This window comes from Sander lucioperca, chromosome 17, assembly GCF_008315115.2.
Source record: "Sander lucioperca isolate FBNREF2018 chromosome 17, SLUC_FBN_1.2, whole genome shotgun sequence".
Taxonomy (NCBI): domain Eukaryota; kingdom Metazoa; phylum Chordata; class Actinopteri; order Perciformes; family Percidae; genus Sander; species Sander lucioperca.
This window is the reverse complement of record NC_050189.1, coordinates 6,608,291-6,629,788: the sequence shown is the minus strand read 5'-3', so window position 1 is coordinate 6,629,788 and position 21,498 is coordinate 6,608,291. Positions and strand designations below refer to the sequence as shown.

Genomic DNA, 21,498 nt, shown 5'->3' with positions numbered 1-21,498 from the left:
ATCCAGGATTTTAAAAATTCAAGGCTTAAACGTCCGAATACAACTATGCTTTGGCTGTATTTGGGCTGGGAATTCAAGCCATGTTGGGACTCTTTTTCCGGCTGCTCTAAAAACCAAACGTCCTATTAATTCAGACTCATTTCACCTCAGGGTGATACCGTACACATCCCGGTCTGTCACTGGCCAATATTGGACCTTTCCGATCCAGGATTTTAAAAATTCAAGGCTTAAACGTCCGAATACAGCTATGCTTTGGCTGTATTTGTGCTGGGAATTCAAGCCATGTTGGGACTCTTTTTCCGGCTGCTCTAAAAACCAAACGTCCTGTTAAGTCAGACTCATTTCACGTCAGGGTGATACCGTACACATTCCGGTCTGTCACTGGCCAATATCGGACCCTTCCGATCCAGGATTTTAAAAATTCAAGGCTTAAATGTGCGATTAAGGCTATGCTTTGGCTGTATTTGGGCTGGGAATTCAAGCCATGTTGGGACTCTTTTTCCGGCTGCTCTAAAAACCAAACGTCCTGTTAAGTCAGACTCATTTCACCTCAGGGTGAGACCGTACAAATCCAGGTCTGTCACTGGCCAATATCGGACCCTTCCGATCCAGGATTTAAAAAATTCAAGGCTTAAACGTGCGATTAAAGCTATGCTTTGGCTGTATTTGGGCTGGGAATTCAAGCCATGTTGGGACTCTTTTTCCGGCTGCTCTAAAAACCAAACGTCCTCTTAAGTCAGACTCATTTCACCTCAGGGTGATACCGTACACATCCCGGTCTGTCACTGGCCAATATCGGACCCTTCCGATCCAGGATTTTAAAAATTCAAGGCTTAAATATCCGATTAAAGCTATGCTTTGGCTGTATTTGGGCTGGGAATTCAAGCCATGTTGGGACTCTTTTTCCGGCTGCTCTAAAAACCAAATGTCCTGTTAAGTCAAACTCATTTCACATCAGGGTGATACCGTACACATCCCGGTCTGTCACTGGCCAATATCGGACCCTTCCGATCCAGGATTTTAAAAATTCAAGGCTTAAACGTCCGAATACAACTATGCTTTGGCTGTATTTGGGCTGGGAATTCAAGCCATGTTGGGACTCTTTTTCCGGCTGCTCTAAAAACCAAACGTCCTATTAATTCAGACTCATTTCACCTCAGGGTGATACCGTACACATCCCGGTCTGTCACTGGCCAATATTGGACCTTTCCGATCCAGGATTTTAAAAATTCAAGGCTTAAACGTCCGAATACAGCTATGCTTTGGCTGTATTTGGGCTGGGAATTCAAGCCATGTTGGGACTCTTTTTCCGGCTGCTCTAAAAACCAAACGTCCTGTTAATTCAGACTCATTTCACCTCAGGGTGATACCGTACACATCCCGGTCTGTCACTGGCCAATATTGGACCTTTCCGATCCAGGATTTTAAAAATTCAAGGCTTAAACGTCCGAATACAGCTATGCTTTGGCTGTATTTGTGCTGGGAATTCAAGCCATGTTGGGACTCTTTTTCCGGCTGCTCTAAAAACCAAACGTCCTGTTAAGTCAGACTCATTTCACGTCAGGGTGATACCGTACACATTCCGGTCTGTCACTGGCCAATATCGGACCCTTCCGATCCAGGATTTTAAAAATTCAAGGCTTAAATGTGCGATTAAGGCTATGCTTTGGCTGTATTTGGGCTGGGAATTCAAGCCATGTTGGGACTCTTTTTCCGGCTGCTCTAAAAACCAAACGTCCTGTTAAGTCAGACTCATTTCACCTCAGGGTGAGACCGTACAAATCCAGGTCTGTCACTGGCCAATATCGGACCCTTCCGATCCAGGATTTAAAAAATTCAAGGCTTAAACGTGCGATTAAAGCTATGCTTTGGCTGTATTTGGGCTGGGAATTCAAGCCATGTTGGGACTCTTTTTCCGGCTGCTCTAAAAACCAAACGTCCTCTTAAGTCAGACTCATTTCACCTCAGGGTGATACCGTACACATCCCGGTCTGTCACTGGCCAATATCGGACCCTTCCGATCCAGGATTTTAAAAATTCAAGGCTTAAATATCCGATTAAAGCTATGCTTTGGCTGTATTTGGGCTGGGAATTCAAGCCATGTTGGGACTCTTTTTCCGGCTGCTCTAAAAACCAAACGTCCTGTCAGACTCATTTCACCTCAGGGTGATACCGTACACATCCCGGTCTGTCACTGGCCAATATCGGACCCTTCCGATCCAGGATTTTAAAAATTCAAGGCTTAAACGTCCGAATACAACTATGCTTTGGCTGTATTTGGGCTGGGAATTCAAGCCATGTTGGGACTCTTTTTCCGGCTGCTCTAAAAACCAAACGTCCTATTAATTCAGACTCATTTCACCTCAGGGTGATACCGTACACATCCCGGTCTGTCACTGGCCAATATTGGACCTTTCCGATCCAGGATTTTAAAAATTCAAGGCTTAAACGTCTGAATACAGCTATGCTTTGGCTGTATTTGTGCTGGGAATTCAAGCCATGTTGGGACTCTTTTTCCGGCTGCTCTAAAAACCAAACGTCCTGTTAAGTCAGACTCATTTCACGCCAGGGTGATACCGTACACATTCCGGTCTGTCACTGGCCAATATCGGACCCTTCCGATCCAGGATTTTAAAAATTCAAGGCTTAAATGTGCGATTAAGGCTATGCTTTGGCTGTATTTGGGCTGGGAATTCAAGCCATGTTGGGACTCTTTTTCCGGCTGCTCTAAAAACCAAATGTCCTGTTAAGTCAAACTCATTTCACGTCAGGGTGATACTGTACACATCCCGGTCTGTCACTGGCCAATATCGGACCCTTCCGATCCAGGATTTTAAAAATTCAAGGCTTAAACGTCCGAATACAGCTATGCTTTGGCTGTATTTGGGCTGGGAATTCAAGCCATGTTGGGACTCTTTTTCCGGCTGCTCGAAAAACCAAACGTCCTGTTAATTCAGACTCATTTCACCTCAGGGTGATACCGTACACATCCCGGTCTGTCACTGGCCAATATTGGACCTTTCCGATCCAGGATTTTAAAAATTGAAGGCTTAAACGTCCGAATAAAGCTTTGCTTTGGCTGTATTTGGGCTGGGAATTCAAGCCATGTTGGGACTCTTTTTCCGGCTGCTCTAAAAACCAAACGTCCTGTTAAGTCAGACTCATTTCACCTCAGGGTGATACCGTACACATCCCGGTCTGTCACTGGCCAATATCGGACCCTTCCGATCCAGGATTTAAAAAATTCAAGGCTTAAACCTGCTATTAAAGCTATGTGTCCCTGAGCAAGACACTTAACCCCTAGTTGCTCCAAAGGAGTGTGACCTCTGACATATATAGCAGTTGTAAGTCGCTTTGGATAAAAGCGTCAGCTAAATGACATGTAGTAATACCAATTGGGCATCGTTTAAAGGCCACAGCCTACCTGAGCATTGTTTCTGACCATGTCCATCTCTTTATGGCTACCATGTACCCATCCTCTGATGGCTACTTCCAGCAGGATAATGCACCATGTCACAAAGCTCAAATCATTTCAAATTGGTTTCTTGAACATGACAATTAGTTCACCGTACTAAAATGGCCCCCATAGTCACCAGATCTCAACCCAATAGAACATCTTTGGGATGTGGTGGAACGGGAGCTTCGTGCCCTGGATGTGCATCCCACAAGCCTCCATCAACTGCAAGATTCTATCCTATCAATATGGGCCAACATTTCTAGAGAATGCTTCCAGCACCTTGTTGAATCAATGCCACGAAGAATTAAGGCAGTTCTGAAGGCGAAACGGGGTCAAACACGCTATTAGTAGGGTGATCCTAATAATCTTCAAGGTGAGTGTAAGTCTACAAAGGTGGATGGTAAATAAAATTAATGAATTACATATAGTTAATTTCACTTCAAGTCTTTTGCAACGAGTCCAAGTCATGTCTCAAGTCTCTGGCGATCTGATCTGTCCCTAACACTATATTGTTAAATCTTATAAATTCAAAGCATGTCCTCTAGCTACCATCCATACAGTACAGTATCAAAATCAGTTGTAGGATAACTTTATGGGGCTACTTAACAGCCCTTGGACCTGGTGAAATATTAAACTAAGTCTGTCACATCATATGGATACAACTATAAAGATACAATTTGCCTGTTCCCAGCATTAGCACAACACTTTGAGATGGTTAGCTTGTTACCTGTGACGATATATGCTAAATGTAACGTCTCTTTCACTCAAAAAAAAAAAATGTCAAAGTGGAAATCAAGAGAATAGTGGCACCGCCACAGCAGTTACAGAACAACATGTATCTCAGTGTCAGTCCAAATTATGCACAAAAAGCAGTTTGAACTCACTGATGTAATGCCATTTATTTTCTAAGTGTTAGTAGACTCATTGAAACTGAGTCCAGTGCAAGGGAGACCCGACTCAGAGGAGGAGAGGTTAGTGAAGCCAGCGTCTCCATGGCAGGTGACACTGCGCACGGATTCACTGCGCCACGCATGGATGAAGTCACTGTTCGTGTGACTTAGAGAGAAGACACACCAGCCTGATGATCGGCCATCGGACCGTCTGGCGAGGTCGTTGACTTGAGTCTGTTCGGTGTGTCCCGTGCCGTCGGCCATCCGAGGAGCCGTCGGCCTTCATTTTGACCGACCCGACATGTTCAGTTGGGAGACAGGGCAGTCGGGACTTGCCCGGAATGGGGAGCGGATGAGCCGCTCAAAATCTGACGAAAATCTTTTAAACTGACCTTTGTCAATCTGAAATGAAGACAGATTCAAAAACTGCATGGCAAAAACTGCATGGCCTATTTGTCGCTTAAAATGTTTACTCATGTGAACTATTTTAGTACAATATGAGATCTGGGGGACCCCATGCAGGTTATCCTGCAGACGCTCATCCAGGGCCAGCAGGAATCACAGCAAATCACCACAGCCCTCGGTGCCCTGACTCAGCAACTCCTGCGGATGCAAGACCCCGGTGGACCTCTAGGACCCCAAACTGCTCATGATGTTGCCCGCTCCCACCTCACCAAGCTCACTGCGGACGATGACGTGGAAGCATATCTCTACACCTTTGAACAGACTGCCACCAGGGAACGGTGGCCTCGTGGTAATTGGGCAGATATTCTCGCCCTTACGGGTGAAGCGCAACGAGCCTATCAGACTTTGCCTTGGCCAAATGCAAGGAACTATGACACCCTGAAACAGGAAATTTTGCTCCGGCTCGGCCTATCACCAATAGCAGCAGCCCAGCAGTATCAGTCCTGGTCCTACTCGCCTGACATACCTATTCGAGTACAAATGACTAACCTCATACATACTACCCAGAGATGGCTCCAACCAGATCGACTGAATGCCCAGCAGATCACAGAACGAGTAGCGATGGATCGCTTCTTACGTGCCCTCCCTAAATCCGAGCGCCGCATTGTGAGCCTGGCTGCGGCTGAAAATCCTGCACAGATGGCCGACGCCACGGAACGAGCAATTGCTACCAATGCTCTGATGCGTGATGGGCCCAGTGAACGAGGCGGCATGACAATGAGGCCCCAGAGACGTGACCCAGGGATTCCCCCTCCTCGTCCTTCCCCCATAATTCACCAACCTGCACCACGTGGCCCGCCACACCCAAGAGATGAGCCCATGCCTACAGATCCAGGCATTCGTTCCCCACCCGCCAGGACATGGCTGGCGGGATGTGCTATCCATACTTCCCAACCAACACGGGTTCCCACCCGCCGGGTGCACATTCAGGGCCAACCCGTCCAAGCACTACTCGACTCCGGAAGCACTGTCTCCCTGATTCGCCCGGACGTCTTGGAAGGAGTACCCCCTGGACCGACTACCATGCTACCCATCTCCTGCGTTCATGGGGATGTCCGGGAAGTAACCTTCAAGATGCCTCTGGTTCCTGGCCCTTGTTGGTAGGGATGCTGCCTGAGCTTCCCGTGCCAGCCCTCCTCGGCCGTGACTGGCCTGGTTTCCCTGATGCCTGGGGTAGGCATGGAAAGAAACGGAGAGGCCGACCCCGGGATCACCTTCATCGCCCCCTGCCCCAGCCAGAGGAACGACCTGTCCTGCTGGCCCAAGATGGTTCTTCCGATGCGGATGAAGAAGGTGAGCGGGGACAGGCGGGTTCTAATCCATTTTCTGAACTGTTTCAACAGATCACTAAAGGGGGAAGATTTGCTCGAGAACAGAAGGAGGATGACCGACTAAAACATGCCTGGCGACAGGTCCTGCAAGTTGAAGGGGAGCAGCGACTTAGGACCCTCCCAGATCAGTATTTCAAAGTGCACAATGGGCTCCTCTACTACAGTGCAGCTCGCCGTGGTGAACGTCGGGACCTGTTGGTTGTTCCCCACACACAGATTGATGCTGTAATGACCCTGGCCCATACCCATCCAATGGCTGGCCATCTGGGAGCCCAGAATACAGAAGCCCGAATTAGGGATCGGTTCCACTGGCCCGGGATGACAGCTGAAGTGAGGAATTTCTGCCAACGATGCCCCACTTGTCAGCGCACTTCCCCTCGCATGCCTCCTCCAAGTCCGCTCATTCCCCTTCCCATCATTGATGTACCTTTTGAGCGTATTGGCATGGACCTAGTGGGCCCCCTCCCAAAATCTGGTCGTGGACACGAGTATATCCTGGTCATCGTGGACTATGCAACCCGGTATCCTGAGGCTGTGCCCCTGCGTAAAGCCACGTCCAAGAACATTGCTCGGGAGCTCTTCATGCTCTTTAGCCGCGTCGGAATCCCAAAGGACATCCTCACCGATCAAGGTACCCCTTTCATGTCCCGATTGACAAAAGCCTTGTGTACTCTTCTGAAGGTCCATCACCTCCACACCTCTGTCTACCACCCTCAGACAGATGGGCTTGTTGAGCGCTTCAACCAAACCTTGAAAAGAATGCTCCGACGGGTGGTGGATGAGGATGGACGAAACTGGGACCTTCTCCTCCCTTATGTTCTCTTTGCCATCCGTGAGGTTCCACAGGCATCGACTGGCTTTAGCCCTTTCGAGCTGCTGTATGGCCGGCAGCCTAGGGGCCTTCTGGATGTGGCCCGGGAGGCCTGGGAACAGCAGCCGTCACCTTTCCGCACCACCATTGAGCACGTTAAGGAGATGCAAGACCGGATTGAGAGGGTAATGCCGCTTGTACGTTCCCACATGGAGGAGGCCCAGCGGGCTCAACAGCGGACCTTCAATCGTCCAGCCCAACACCGGGAGTTCCAGGTGGGCGATCGGGTATTGGTCCTCATCCCCTCCGCATCTTGTAAGTTCCTCGCTACCTGGCAGGGTCCTTACACCGTGGTGGAACGTCTAGGGCCTGTCATCTATCGAGTCCAGCAACCTGGCCGTCGACATCCGGTCCAGACATACCACATCAACTTACTCAAACGATGGATTGAGCCTGTTCCTCTGCTGACGGCCTGCGCCCATGCTGACCAACCCCCAGTCCACTGTGGTCAGGGGCTTAGTCCTGCCCAACTGCAGGAGCTCCGGGAGCTGATCGACCAGCACAGGGATGTTTTTTCCTCCAACCCAGGCCGGACTAACGTTGTGCAGCATGAGATTCACACTCCCCCTGGGATCGTTGTTCGGCAACGGCCCTACCGAATCCCTGAAGCAAGACGACAAGCGGTGGAAGAGGAAGTCCAGAAAATGCTTCAGCTTGGGGTGATTGAGTCATCTCACAGCCCCTGGTCCAACCCCATAGTGCTGGTTCCGAAGCCAGATCGCTCCTGGAGATTCTGCAATGACTTTCGCTGACTGAACAAAGTTTCGAGCTTTGACAGCTACCCCCTTCCCTGTGTCGACGAGCTGGTGGAACGGTTAGGCCGAGCAAGGTTCATCTCTACTCTGGATTTGACCAAGGGTTATTGGCAAGTACCTTTGAGCCTGGAGGCCAGACAGAAGACTGCTTTTAGCACCCCTAGTGGACACTGGCAGTACAGAGTGCTCCCATTTGGTGTCCATGGAGCTCCGGCCACCTTCCAGAGGATGATGGACCAGATCCTGGCCCCACACCGAGACTATGCTGCTGCTTACCTGGATGATGTGGTCATCCATGCTGAAGACTGGTCTGAACACAACACCAGGCTCAGGAAAGTCCTTGCTGCCCTCCGCCAAGCGGGCCTAACTGCCAATCCCTCCAAGTGCCACCTTGGCCTCACTGAAGCCAGATACCTGGGATATTTGATAGGCCGAGGTCTAATCAAGCCCCAAGAAGCAAAAGTAATGGCGGTACGAGAATTTCCCCGTCCCACCACCAAACGCCAGGTACGAGCATTCTTGGGGTTGGCGGGGTATTATCGACGCTTTATCCCTTCCTTCTCATCTACCGCTGCCGTCCTCTCAGACCTGACCAAGAAGGGACGGCCAGAAAAAATATGCTGGAGTCCGGCTGAGGAAGTTGCATTTGTCCGGCTTAAGGAGGCCCTGTCACGTGAGCCTGTCCTCTGGGCCCCAGACTTCTCTAAGCCTTTCCGGCTCTGCACTGATGCCTCTGACGTCGGCCTGGGGGCAGTGCTGTCACAGGAGCATGAGGGTGAGGAACACCCGGTCCTTTACCTGTCCCGCAAGCTGAACGCAGCTGAGAAGAACTATGCAGCTGTCGAAAGAGAAGCCTTGGCTGTCAAGTGGGCGATCTTGGAGCTGCGTTATTACCTTTTGGGCCGACAGTTCCCTGGTGACGGATCATGCTCCCCTCAAATGGATGGCCCATGCAAAGGACACCAACGCTCGTGTCACCCGGTGGTTCCTGGCCCTCCAAGACTTTCGTTTCACGGTCGAGCATCGTCCGGGCACGGCCAATGGCAACGCGGATGGGTTGTCCCGCTGCTGGTCTGGGTGGGCTACTGCTTCTTGTCAGCGTTGTGCGCTCTCACTTTCATCTGCATTGGCCTCCTTCAGAGCTCCTGACCGACCCGGCTTGACACCTGGGGGGGGGAATGTGGCCAAATGGCCCTTGAAGCGTTGCCATGCCGGGTACACGCCTCCAAAGGTCTCCCATTGTGTGTGGGAAAACAAGCACATGGCCAGGAAGCCAGCCTACAACAAGACACGGCTGGAAATCACTGATCACAGCCCCAGCTGCCTCTCGTTTGCCCTCATTAGGCCAGGACAAAAGAGACACACAAACCAAGGCAGGTTAGTCTGTGTTTGCACTCCAGCTAACCACTGCTCTCTGTTCTGCACCCAGAAAGCCCATAACTCAGGCCAAGGACGACTGAAGCCGAAGGACTCGTCAGTTTCCACTGGAACCCGAAGCCTCCGGTCTCCTCCTTGCCACACTACCCTGGTGAGCCCCTCTATTGCACTTTGCCTTCCCAGCTGAATTCCCCAAACCAACCCTGCACGCTAGCCACGCCACGAGGGAGCTACATCACTGCACTCTTCACTTTGCTGTACTAAGACAAAAAAAGTTACCACCTCGGTGGGTTTTCACTGCAACTTTGATTCTGGTCCATTCTGTCCCGTCACAGATCGTATTCTGAACAAGCCGCCATGACAGTCTGGCTGTGAATTTCCGGAGAAGAAAGAACCATGTGACGCGTTCGTCCAATCAGCTGCTGGTTTTCATTTTCTGGGAAATAATCAGACTGTTAATGGAAACAATACAGAGCAGCACCGCCTGCTGCTATGGAGACGTATTACGTTTCGCGCACGCGCAGAGCGTACGCTCAAGTCGGCGTCGCCTTAGTGTGTTCTGAGGCATTTTTTGGACCTCGGGGACCCGACTGATCAGTCCGACTGGCTTTTCTGCCGACGGTCAGCCCGTCTGGTTTGGTGTGTCAGGGCCTTTAAGTGCGACTCGAGTCCGAGTTTCAGACTCGAGTCCCCATCTCTGGTCCGTAACCTACAAGTCGGTTTCATGGTGAGACAACTCTATGGTTAATCCTTGGTCAGATGTAGGGAAAATAGGATTTGGGTTAAAATAAGCACTTAAGTGAAACCAATTTGTAGTTTAACAGTTTATTCAGCAATTATTTGTTTACATTAAACTTTTAAAATGGCATACACAAATTTTACATAATCTCACCATCACCAGATATTCGCCAAAACTTGTTAAAAATAAGAATAAAATGTTCCATGTTGAATAAGGGAAAGCAAAATCAAACCTCTATACTGTAGATTGGTTCATTTATTCCTTTTCCTGCCATAAATATAGATGAAAACTACGAGTTTTGAATCATATAGAAAAAATATAACAACCTCAGAAAATAACAATTAGTGATCATTTAGGCGAATCAGGAGATAGAAAAACCTGTTACAGGATCACATCCTCAATAATCTTCCCTCAATTTAAAATCTGCTGTTAGAAAGTCTGTTAGTAATTTCATATCTCTTCCCCTTAGGTTGTAATTCCTACATTTGCCAGAATGCCATTCACTAGTGTCAACGTCACACCACCGCAAACAAAGTGAGAAAAATTATTAAAACGCCAGCTACCAATGAGTAGGTTTTTACTTAGAACAGATCAAATTAAACTCCTCATTGTCAATCTTTTTGAACGTCACAATCATTATCCGTCTTATGCAAGTCCCAGTTCTTATAGCACACCACCTCGTCACTGACCACTGTGGTGGTATATAATATATATATATGTAATATATCTAAATAAGCCACTGAGGGCGAACGCGTTTTCTGGCCTAAAAATAAACCGATGTCCAGTGCACTTTATAACTTTAGATTTAGTGATCCATTTATTCACATTTCTGTAAAACACACTGTAATGTTCTTCTATGAGGCAGAGATTAGAGTAGAGATAATAAGTTCTTGTATGGACCCCTATCAGCTGACTCACCCACTGTGGCCTGGCTGTGCGATCCCCTGGTCTAATGTCATGTACAGCAGGGTGATGTTAAGCATCCTCAGCAGCAATCACAGCCGTGGTCAGATCACCTTCCTCCGGCCGCTTTTCTTCGTCCCGGTTGGTGACAAGTTCACCATATCTTTCAGTCTCATTTACAGATTTTGATGAAGTCTCCACACCTTGACGTTTAGGGAGTAAAAAACTATCCATTGCTAGTGTTAGACTCACTTCTCTAATCCTAATGGCTCCAAATATTGAGCTCTTCTTCTTCTTTGTGAATACGTTACTGCGGAAGTAAGGTCAAAAGTTCAGTGTGTGCTGCACATAGACTGTTTATACAGTTAATGGTGTTGCACCCTTTGGCCGAATATAATCACCTGTGTTTTTTAGCCTAAAAATAATAAACAATAGTTTGTTTTATTAATGTATTTATTCATTTTTCAAATATAAATTATACTATTTACACATTAACGATTTTTTATTTATTTATAAATCAACCACAACAATTTCTTGGGGGTGCTAAGGGGGTGCTATGGCAATCCTAGGGGTAGCTACAGCACCCCCTAGCCCCTCCCTGGCGCCGCCTCTGCCCAGAACCAGAAATCCAGAGTGCAGGTGTAGCGCAGTCCCAGCCAGACGTAGGGACTGTCAGCCTTCTTTGCTCTCTCTTGGACCCATCTCTGCTGGTCGAGGTTGGTGATGGAGACCAGGTCACAGTGGTGCTCTTTGCAGTAATATAAGGCATCCACCCAGATGTTGTTCTGATTAATCAGGATCACCTTTCACCAATATAAGCGTCTGCCCACAAGATAGTGTTTGAGTCTGGGTGCATCTTGTATCACTTTTTGTTCCAGTTTATGCTCCGGCTGGGTAGCGTCTTTGCTTTTACCGGCAGCCTTTGGCCAGGGACGCTGACTAACTCCGGATTTCCACTGGATGCGGAACGTCTGCGGACCGGCTCCGCTGCGGAACGGCTGCGTGCTCCACCGCCCGTCAATACCCACTAGGTCTGGATTTGTTGCGGCACGGCTGCGGCCATGACTGACAGCTGTAGTCACGAGGACACACAATATCTCGCAAATTCACGTAGAATAGAACCACAAAACCAACAACAGTTTGTTTCCATCTGGAGGAGTAGAGGGGAAGTAACTTTGTGCTGTGTTTTCAAGGTGTAGTGCAGGGAAATATGATCCGCTGTGAGCACGTGTATTTTATTTTGAAAATTAAGCAGATTTTTATTTTGTTTCTGTGCTCGACTTCCTGTCGACTATCTGCCGTGTGCTGAATTGCTGCGGAGCTCTCCAGTGTCCGGCAAAAATAGAAGCTCTGCGTATCTGCTCCGGAGGGCTGCGGACCGCCAGGGCTGCGGACCGCCAGAGCTGGGACGCAGTCGAAACGCAGCCGTTCTGCAGTCAGTGGAAATACACACATTGACTTTAATGGAAACCTAATGACTCTGCCAACGTTCCGGATCCAGTGGAAATTGTAAGATTAGAAGATAGTCTCACATTGCCGTCTCACAGTGCAGTCTCTACAGCACTGTCCACACAGGACTCTGGGATAGGAGAAAATGTGCTCTGGTTTATTGGCATTTCTTTAAACCAATCACAATCGTCTTGGGCGGTGCTAAGCACCTGACGCAATAACGGAGCCGCTGCAAAATAGCCTCGGGAAGGAAACTTGTTTTGGTGGAACGTGTGTGGTGGAAGTTTCTTATTGCAGCTGGAGTGTATTTCAAAAAGGTATAAGATGAAACAAATAGAGACTATCTGAGAATGTAAACCAAAGTTTGGTCTTTGAGTATTTATTTGTATTTGCAAATACAGAGAACACGGTTTCGCCAGTACAATCAGCACAAAGGAAAGCGCCTTCTGGCAAGCAGAATATCAGTACATCAATATGTACAAGACAGCAATCAGAACATACCCCTCCTCCTAAAGCTTCTAAACAGGAGCAAACAGTTAAACAAAACGCCATAACCAGTTCGAAATCGCTTTACAACCTTGCCTTTTGTTCCGGTTTTAACACAAGATATAACACTTGTTAATCTCAGCTGCCAGAGACAGGAAGAATGTGTCTGCGAGACCTAGTTCACACTGTTTACGGTTACCAATTTGACCTTATTGTTATGGTTTGGACATTTCTGTTGCCTGGTTTTGTATATTTTGGTTGCCTGTATTATCATTTATGTATGTTTCTTGTGTTTGTATATTTATTTGGTATACTTCTGTTTAGTCATCCCCTTGTTTATTGTGGTTACCCTGTCCTGGTACGGTGTTCTCTGTTGTGTTGTGTCAAGTTTCTGTGTTTAGTGACTGTTCATTATTTAATTAAGGGGCCACCGGAGGACCCTCCCCTCACATGCAAGTTTGCACTTAATAAAGAAGTACAGATACCATTTGATTTTTACAGCCATGATGTACAGGAGTTAACCTCTGCATTCGCATCTTACACATCCAACTCCTCTGTTATGGTGTGGTGGCCATTTCAGTAGATTTACTCACTAACATTGTTGTGGAAACACGATAAGCATGGAAACTAAATGCACACTTCATGCATTATTGCATTACTTCAAATACTAAGTTACTCCTCTAGTAAACTAGTATTCATATGAAATAAAACAATAAAACATTGAGACCATTCAGCAAAGGACGCTGGGATATAACCAATTCAACACTGGTTGCTATGGACTTGTCACTATCGTCATTGTATATTTTAGCACATAGGTAAAGCTGCTGAAGCTGAACATTATATTCCAAAACACATATGTTTATTTTTAAAGTTTTTAAGTTACATTGTAACAATTTAACAATTCGCCCTTATGCAATCCAATCGCGGCACGGCTGTTTTGGAACGCAATAGACAGACGCTTAAATTCAACTAAAATGTAACAGTGAACAATCAGTGTTGGACCTACAGTTTGTTGAGATGCCTATCCAAACGCAGAAACCAAGCGCAGTCACACCATAAAACGTTAAGACACGTTGAGAAAAAAGATCCGCATTTTGCCGTAATCCAGTGACACGAAAAAAAAGTAATCCACAGCGATCAGTAGATCCACAAAAAGGTAAATGACACGGTATATCCAGTAAGGCTGATACGAGCGTCACATTCACCAGCCAGCTCCAAACAGGTGAACGAGGCCTCTCCACTTCGCCGTTTAAACAAAGTGGAATAAACGTATAAAAGTCCAAATCTACACAAAACCCGCAATCAATTAGTACGCTGACATCACACTTATGTACATGGCATTTAGGAAACCTTTATTGCAGGGTTGGCACGGCAAGATGTCCAGACTAGTGCAACAGTAATTTTCGGTTTTTTGCGTCCTGCTGCTCCCATCGTCAGCCAGGTAATATTTTTTTTTACCAAAGCAGTATATGAAATCAGATGTATATGTATCACCATTTAGTTGTTTTGTGTTATTTAAGATATTTATTTAATATCTGGTCATGCCAGATGTAATTATTCTACTAATTTAAACAAACAATTTAAACAATGCAATTACCCGTTTGAGCCACCAGGGGGCAGTGCTCCTCCTGCCCCCCCCAGCAAACTCCGCGTATGTGGTCAGACCATCTGTTAGGGGGCCGAGACTGAGAGCTACATGGATAAATATGCACCAAACAAGCCACTTTGAAATTTTGCTCTTTTCATGAATAAAAAAGTTGGGTGACCCCCCCCACCCAGACTAAAAAATGTTGGATGACCCTCCCCTCAGCAAAATATAAAAAGACATTTTCCTCCGGTGGTCCATTCCATAAATACCGAACGGTCCCTTAGTTGATTTCATGTTTTTGTCGGTTGTTCCTGTTTCCTGTTTTATTTTGGTAGTCTGGTTTTCTGTCTTGTCTCGTCCAATTTACTTCCCTTGTTTTCCCGCCTGTGTGATTGTCTGATGTGCTCCACCTGTTCCCCAGCCCTGGTGTCACCTGTCTTGCGTCTTCTCGTTATCTAGTTTATTTAGCCCGTGTTTCCTTTGTCTGGTGTCAGATTGTTTTGTGTCCTTGTGCCGTCAACTTGTACCCGTTTGTGTCTTTACCCTGTGAATTTGTATTCCTTGTTTTGCTAGTTTTTTCTCTGCCAGTTTGTTTCAGCCTTGTGCTTCTTTTTGTATTTTTTCCTGTGGTTTTTCCAGCCCCCGTGCTGCCGTTTTTTGTTCCATCAATAAATCCTCGAGCTCAACCCTTTCTCCTGCCTGCCTGCCTCTCACTCTGCATTTGGGTCCACTATTCGCTCCCCGCAACACTTATCTCCTGAAGTCTAAAACAGAAGGCTGAAAGAAGCCCCTCCCCCCCAAAAAAATACAAGTGTAATACAAGTGTCTCCAGGGTTTTACGATTTCAGCTGTTCCACATGGAGAATCTTCTAAGTTAAACACAAATGTAGAAGAATATAATTAAAATCATAGTTAAAGGTAATTTTTGCCATTACACATGTTCGTTCAAAAGTTGTTTTAGTCGTGCAACAGAAAACTCAGATTGGACCGATTCTAGCTAGCTGTCTTGATTTACCCTGCAAAGATCTCAGGAGTGGTTAACCATAGTCCTCAAAAATGGACCGGAGTTTAGAATGTCAACACAATGAAAGTGGAGAGTGAAGGACATCCGGCCAAAAATGAGGGACATTGACGGAACATCCGGCGGCATAAAACGTTGTCGATATAGACTATCCTGAAGATGATATAGTGATGCAAGTAACTACATGGTGTTATATTCCATCACTGCCTCTAAGAGCTCTTACAGCGAAAACACACCGGGCGCGTAACATAGCGTATAGCCCGCAAAACGTAGATACGTGCCTGATCGTGTCTGGCCATTCATACCAGACACGTATTTCCACGCGCCGGTCACAAAGCTCTCTCTCTCTCTCTCTCTCTCTCTAAATTTTGTAAAAAGTTGATGGTGTTCACTAGCGCCCCCCTAGTGGCCAATAATCGCTAAATTTGTTCCAGTGCACTTGAGGGTCATGCCAAATAAGGATCTTAAGTTTTGTGTTGATAGCATTTCATTTGGCTGAGATATGTAAAAGTTTGCGTTATGGTCGCTAGCTACAAATATTTCTTTGTTCGTAATTTACGCTTCTTTAAAGCTATCAAAATTCTTTTGATATATATTTGTCAGCTTCATCTGGAGATGCTATGCGACAAGTTTCGTGCAGATCGGCGCACGGACTAGGAGGGGTTCAAAAAAGTAGGTTTACGATAAATTGCGATTTTACTGTGATCTAGGCGGAAATGGCCATGGCCTATATCAGGAGATACGTGGATATACGGTTTTTAAATGTGCTATGTACGGTGTGGGAGTTATAGCGCCCCCTGCTGGTAGATGTGCAATATTTGGTGTCTGAGTTACGTGTCACAGTCTGTACCACATGCGTAACTTGTACAGTGTAGGCTGCAGTATGAGTTTTATTGAAAGAAGAATAATAACTAGAACTGCAAGCAGTTGTGAATGGGGTCCAAGCCCCCTGGCAGACCTTGGAGATGATGCAAGACGGATCTGCATGCCCACAGACGGGATGTATTTTGCAGATGCAGGAAATCTGATTAATTATTCATAAGTTTTGACTGCAACCTACAGGAAGTCTTTTTACTATAACTTCCATACAAATTCCTTTGATCATGTTTTGTCACGAGGGTCCATAGATTCTACATGCAAATCTTCGTGCAGATAGGACTCTTGATCTAAGAGGAGTTATAAAAACTAGGTTTTGCATATATCGCAATTTTGCATATACCGTGTTGCCTTGCAAACCAGTCCCCAGCCCCCTCAGGCTTGGACCCCTAATAAAAACCTAAGCGATTTCAGCTCCCCTGCTACTGCTACCTTGCATAGGCGGGTCTCTCTCTCTCTCTCTCTCATAGAAAGAGACAGGATGAGTGGGGAAAACTGTGGTAATTGCAGCCTGTGTGTGTGTGTGTGTGTGTGTGTGTGTGTGTGTGTGTGTGTATCACTCTCTGTCGGTCGGTCCGTCTCTCTCTCCGTGTGCCTGATCGCGTGTCTCGCTGTGAAAAGTCAAGACAGCCAAAATCACCCTGAATGCAGTGTTTCATTTTTACACCTAAGAAACAGAGGAGACGCCAAAACGATCACGGAAGCGCGCGGGCCGACGTGGACGCTATGCGCCCGGTATGAACACACAGATTGGATCAGATGGGCGCCAAAATAAAAATAGCTGTGCTACGTGGCTGTACACGATTTTTTTGCTGTTACTCTGTAAATTCCACTCCCATTGTCTTTATGTTCAAATATTATGTTATAGTTAATATTATCAAGTTTTTTTTAACCCTTTAATATCGTTTCTGTGGCTTAATTTAGTGTCCATCCCTGTAAGACCATTTATTCATTCACTGGCAGTAGAAAGTGAGCACATTCTCCTGGTTTCCTCGTATCAGCACCACAGGGCAGTGGAGGCCACAGGTCAGAGTATCCAGCCAGGCCATGTACAGAGCACTAGTGCAGTCGCTGTGTGGCACTGGAAGGCTCCTGGAAAAAGCACAACATTTACATGAACATAACAAAACTACACGACAAGAACAGAGACTGCTCTTACTTGATCCCTGTGGACAGACATCTAATAAAAGGCTTATAATGCCTAAAAATAATCTTTAATTAAAAAAATAAAGGCCTGTATGTATGTTTCACCTACTGTATGGCATATATCTATATTACTTAGACTAAACTACAAGAGAACTTGATTAAAACCACTCACAGTTTCATACTTTTTAGCTGTGTTGTATTCAGACACTTGCTCAATTAAACAAAAACTTATGGTTGTGGTTGGAAATCTCCAAATAAGATAAACGATCATTATTATATTACATTACATACGGTTAGGCCCCTTAGTTACAATCAAGATAAATCTTAATGCTTCAGCATTTATACACACTATATAAACATTTACTAAATTGTGTATAGCACACTAGAATGTAGGGTTAACAACACAAATAATTGTTTATTAACATACTTTTCAACCACTATAACTCCTCCTATGGGCACCCAGTGGATGCTTGTTAAAAACAGGCAAATGAATGGCAATAATGTAAAACACAGTTAGTTACAAGAATATAAACTATGTCTTCATAAGAGAAGTTAAATTTGATTAACAAATGCTGTACATTAATAATAATTAAAATGTCTTTGTTTACAGTATGCATCTACTTTTTAGTTTTAATCACTTCCCTTCAAAACAAAGAGGTTGAGCATCCCCAAAATATTTATATATAACCCATCTTCTTCAACTAAGTCAGAGGTGCAGGGTCTCACGGGGAAACTGCCTTGATGTAATATTATCATTAACCTGAAATGATAATCTAAACTGCGTACTCACACAACCACGAGAGCTGCCCGTTTTGAATTCCTCCGGATGATTTCATTCAGTCTCACTTTTGCCTCAGACTGGGAAGGAAGACATTTGACCGAGTTTATTGACAGTGAATGGCATTAACATGGACAGCATGTTGTTGGACATGAAGTATGTTTTTACACACACACACACACACACACACACACACACACACACACACACACACACACCTTCAGTTTGAAGGCCTCAAACTCTCTGTCTGATATTTTCCATGGGGCGTTTTGAGAGACTGAGACACCTTCTTGCGGTTCATCATATAGCCTGAAGGGGGCGACACTGTCCACAAACCTATCAAGGCTTAAAAGCAGCAAGAAGAAAGAAAAAAGGACAGAAGTCAGTGTGTGATGAAGGACAAAGAAAAACAGTGTCTTCGTCTTTGAAGGTTCAAGGACCTCTTAAAGATATAGTTCACAATTATTTTATATTAATGAACGTCTGTTACATTCAAGCCATTGCCAAATGAGTTGATACAAAGCAAACTAGAACTGTAAGCAGTTATGACAGGGTCCAAGCCTACCCGACGCAAGTCCGTACGCTGAGTTTGCATTGCTGGCGAGGCAAACATCGGGAAATATGGCACTGCGTAAGCTTCAAGGTCTGTAGTAAATTGCAATGGCAAATGTCCCATTTTTATACATGGAATTATAGGCCAAAACATGTCTACCTTAATATATAGGCAAGTTCGTGCATATCAGATTCACTGCGTAGAATGATTTTGAAAAAGTAGGTTTGCCACATTTCGTGATTGCGCAAAAAAAGGACTGCATGGAAATGGACTTGTCCTACGTCATGTGATTCAGGTTGATTCAACGTGTGGATATAAAGTTTTTAAATGCGCGATGTGTAATCATGGAATTATAGGCCATAACGCCTCTAACGTCTTAATAGTGCCACCTAGTGGTCCACATGTACAATTTTTGGTATGTGAGGTCTAAGGCATTCTTCATCTACCCTGAACATTTGGATTTGGTCACATTAGTTTAAGAGGTGAATACAAACATGGTTTCAAATCAGTACTCCATTGTAGGTGTGGCCTCAGGAGTGGCCCAAGATTTTACCCTTCAAATTTCGTAAAAATTGGATGAGGCATTCACAAGCGCCCCCTAGTAGCCAATAATCGCTAAATTTGTTCCAGTGCATTTGAGGGTCACGCCAAATAAGGATCTTGAGTTTTGTGTTGATAGCATTTAATTTGGTCGAGATATGTAAAAGTTGGCGTTATGGTTGCTAGCTACAAATATTTGTTTGTTCGTAGTTTGCGCATCTTTAAATCTATCAAAATTCTTTTGATATATATTCATATTAGGGCTGTCAATTGATTAAAAAAATTAATCTAATTAATTACATACTCTGTAATTAATTAATCGAAATTAATCGCATACATAATTAACGGTGCCTGAACCGATACTTTTTAAGAAAGTAAAAAAAGAAAAGAAAAAAAGGGCACTAAACAACAGTTGGTGACATTAAAGAACGGCTTGTTTATTGCTAAGGCCATATGGTCAAAATTAAATGATTTAATAATAATGTATAACAATAACAATAACTTATTTCACTAGTAAATTGCTGTTGAACGACAAAAACAACCACCAGGTGGGTAAGGACATTTACAATAACTTCAAATGCACCACAATGCTGTAGTTTACCAGTTTCATTGAACGCACCGTCTGTGTTGTTTTTCCGATGGCTAAAACACAGTCAAACTTTAGTGTTAACTAGCGTCACGTGCAGTGGTGTTTGTGTTGCCGTCTGTTTCAGAGCATCAGAGAGAAGCGCAGACATATCAGTGGCACCAGATTTCAGTAGCCAGGGTTTGCAGGAAGAAGATTTTTACAAGTAAATGTTCCAATTAATGATCCAGGCAGCACATTCTCGTCTCCCTCCTTCATTTTACAGTCCAGTGGTGGCTAGAACGGCTGGAATGGATTAATCTGCGTTATTTTTTTTAACGCGTTATTTTTTCTCAGATTAATTAATCGAAATTAACGCGTTATTTTGACAGCCCTAATTCATATATTATATCAGGAGATTCCACCCAGGGAACTCGTGGATATAAGGGTTTTAAATGTGCGATGTACATTGTGGGAGTTATAGGGCAACAAAAAATATTTTTATTATAGCGCTCCCTGCTGGTCGATGTGTAATATTTGATGTCTGTACCACCCCTGAAAATCTAACTTGCATAACTTGTACGGTGTAGGCTGCAGTATGACTTTTATTAAAGAAAGAATAATAACTAGAACTGCAAGCAGTTGTGAACGTGGTCCAGGCCCCCTGGCACAAGTCACCCCTGGCGCAAGTTGCCCCCGGCAAACCTTACAGATAATGCAAGACGGTTCTGCATGCCCATAGACGGGATGTATTTTGCAGATGCAGGAAATATGATTAATTATTCACAAGTTATGCAACACTGTTTTGACTGCAACCTACAGGAAGTATTTTTACTATAACTTCCATACAAAATTCCTTTGAAGATTTTTTGTGACGAGGGTCCATAGATTCTACATGCAAATCTTCGTACAGATAGGACTCTTGATCTAGGAGGAGTTAGAAAAACTAGGTTTTGCATATATCGCGAATTTGCATATACCGCGTTGCCGGGCGAACACGGCCCCCAACCCCCTCAGGCTTGGACCCCTAATAAAAACCCAAGCAATTTCAATAGCGTTCTCCGCTGGTACTGTAAACCACATTGCCTTGCATAGGCTGGTCCTTAGCCCCCTCTGGCTTGGACCCCTAATAATCTTTACGATTACAATAGGGTTTCTCAGTATCGCTATGTTTACAAAATTGTGTTGTCTGGCGTCATTTGCTGGCAGCAGCTTGAGTAGTGCGTTTTAACTCTCTGCTGAAAAAGCAAATCAGCAGCGTACAGCTTTGGAGACGAAGAGGACATAAAAACTACAAGAAAATTACCTCCTCTGAAGAGTCCATCATGTTTTCTTTAATCCTCTTTGGCCTCCTTGATCTGACTGGATAAAAGCTACTAGCAACTACATGGAGGAAGGGTAGAAGTGGTGCACGATCACCGAAGGCTTGCATCATGTGAATTTTTGTCGTTACTTAGGAATTTCTCATGGGGCAGACATAAACTACACACTATAGCTTTAACATTTGCCCAAAACTAAGTGTCTGTCAGTTATAATGATCCATGGGGATGTCAACCCTGGAAAGTATAATTTGGGACGCCAGAGTAAAAAAAGTACAGCACATAGTGGCTTTAATGTTTTGTTTGTTCAAAATAAAGCTATACCTAAACATTGAATATGAAAGCCTGTTATTATAGACAGATCCCTTCCTTTTTCAGTACAACTGTTC

General features: G+C 45.1%; 1 protein-coding gene across 1 annotated transcript in view; it reads right to left on the bottom strand.

The window, feature by feature from the left end:
• The window catches only part of LOC116053342 (solute carrier family 12 member 3-like), a 136,326-nt gene that overhangs the window by 39,829 nt on the left and 74,999 nt on the right, over positions 1-21,498 (bottom strand). The window contains exons 26-29 of the mRNA XM_035993647.1: positions 18,351-18,477; positions 18,145-18,212; positions 17,124-17,300; positions 9,697-9,705 (exon numbers count right to left, since the gene is read on the bottom strand). Coding sequence (XP_035849540.1) covers positions 17,162-17,300; positions 18,145-18,212; positions 18,351-18,477 — 334 coding nt within the window. The 3' untranslated portion in view covers positions 9,697-9,705; positions 17,124-17,161. The remainder of the gene's footprint in view (positions 1-9,696; positions 9,706-17,123; positions 17,301-18,144; positions 18,213-18,350; positions 18,478-21,498) is intronic.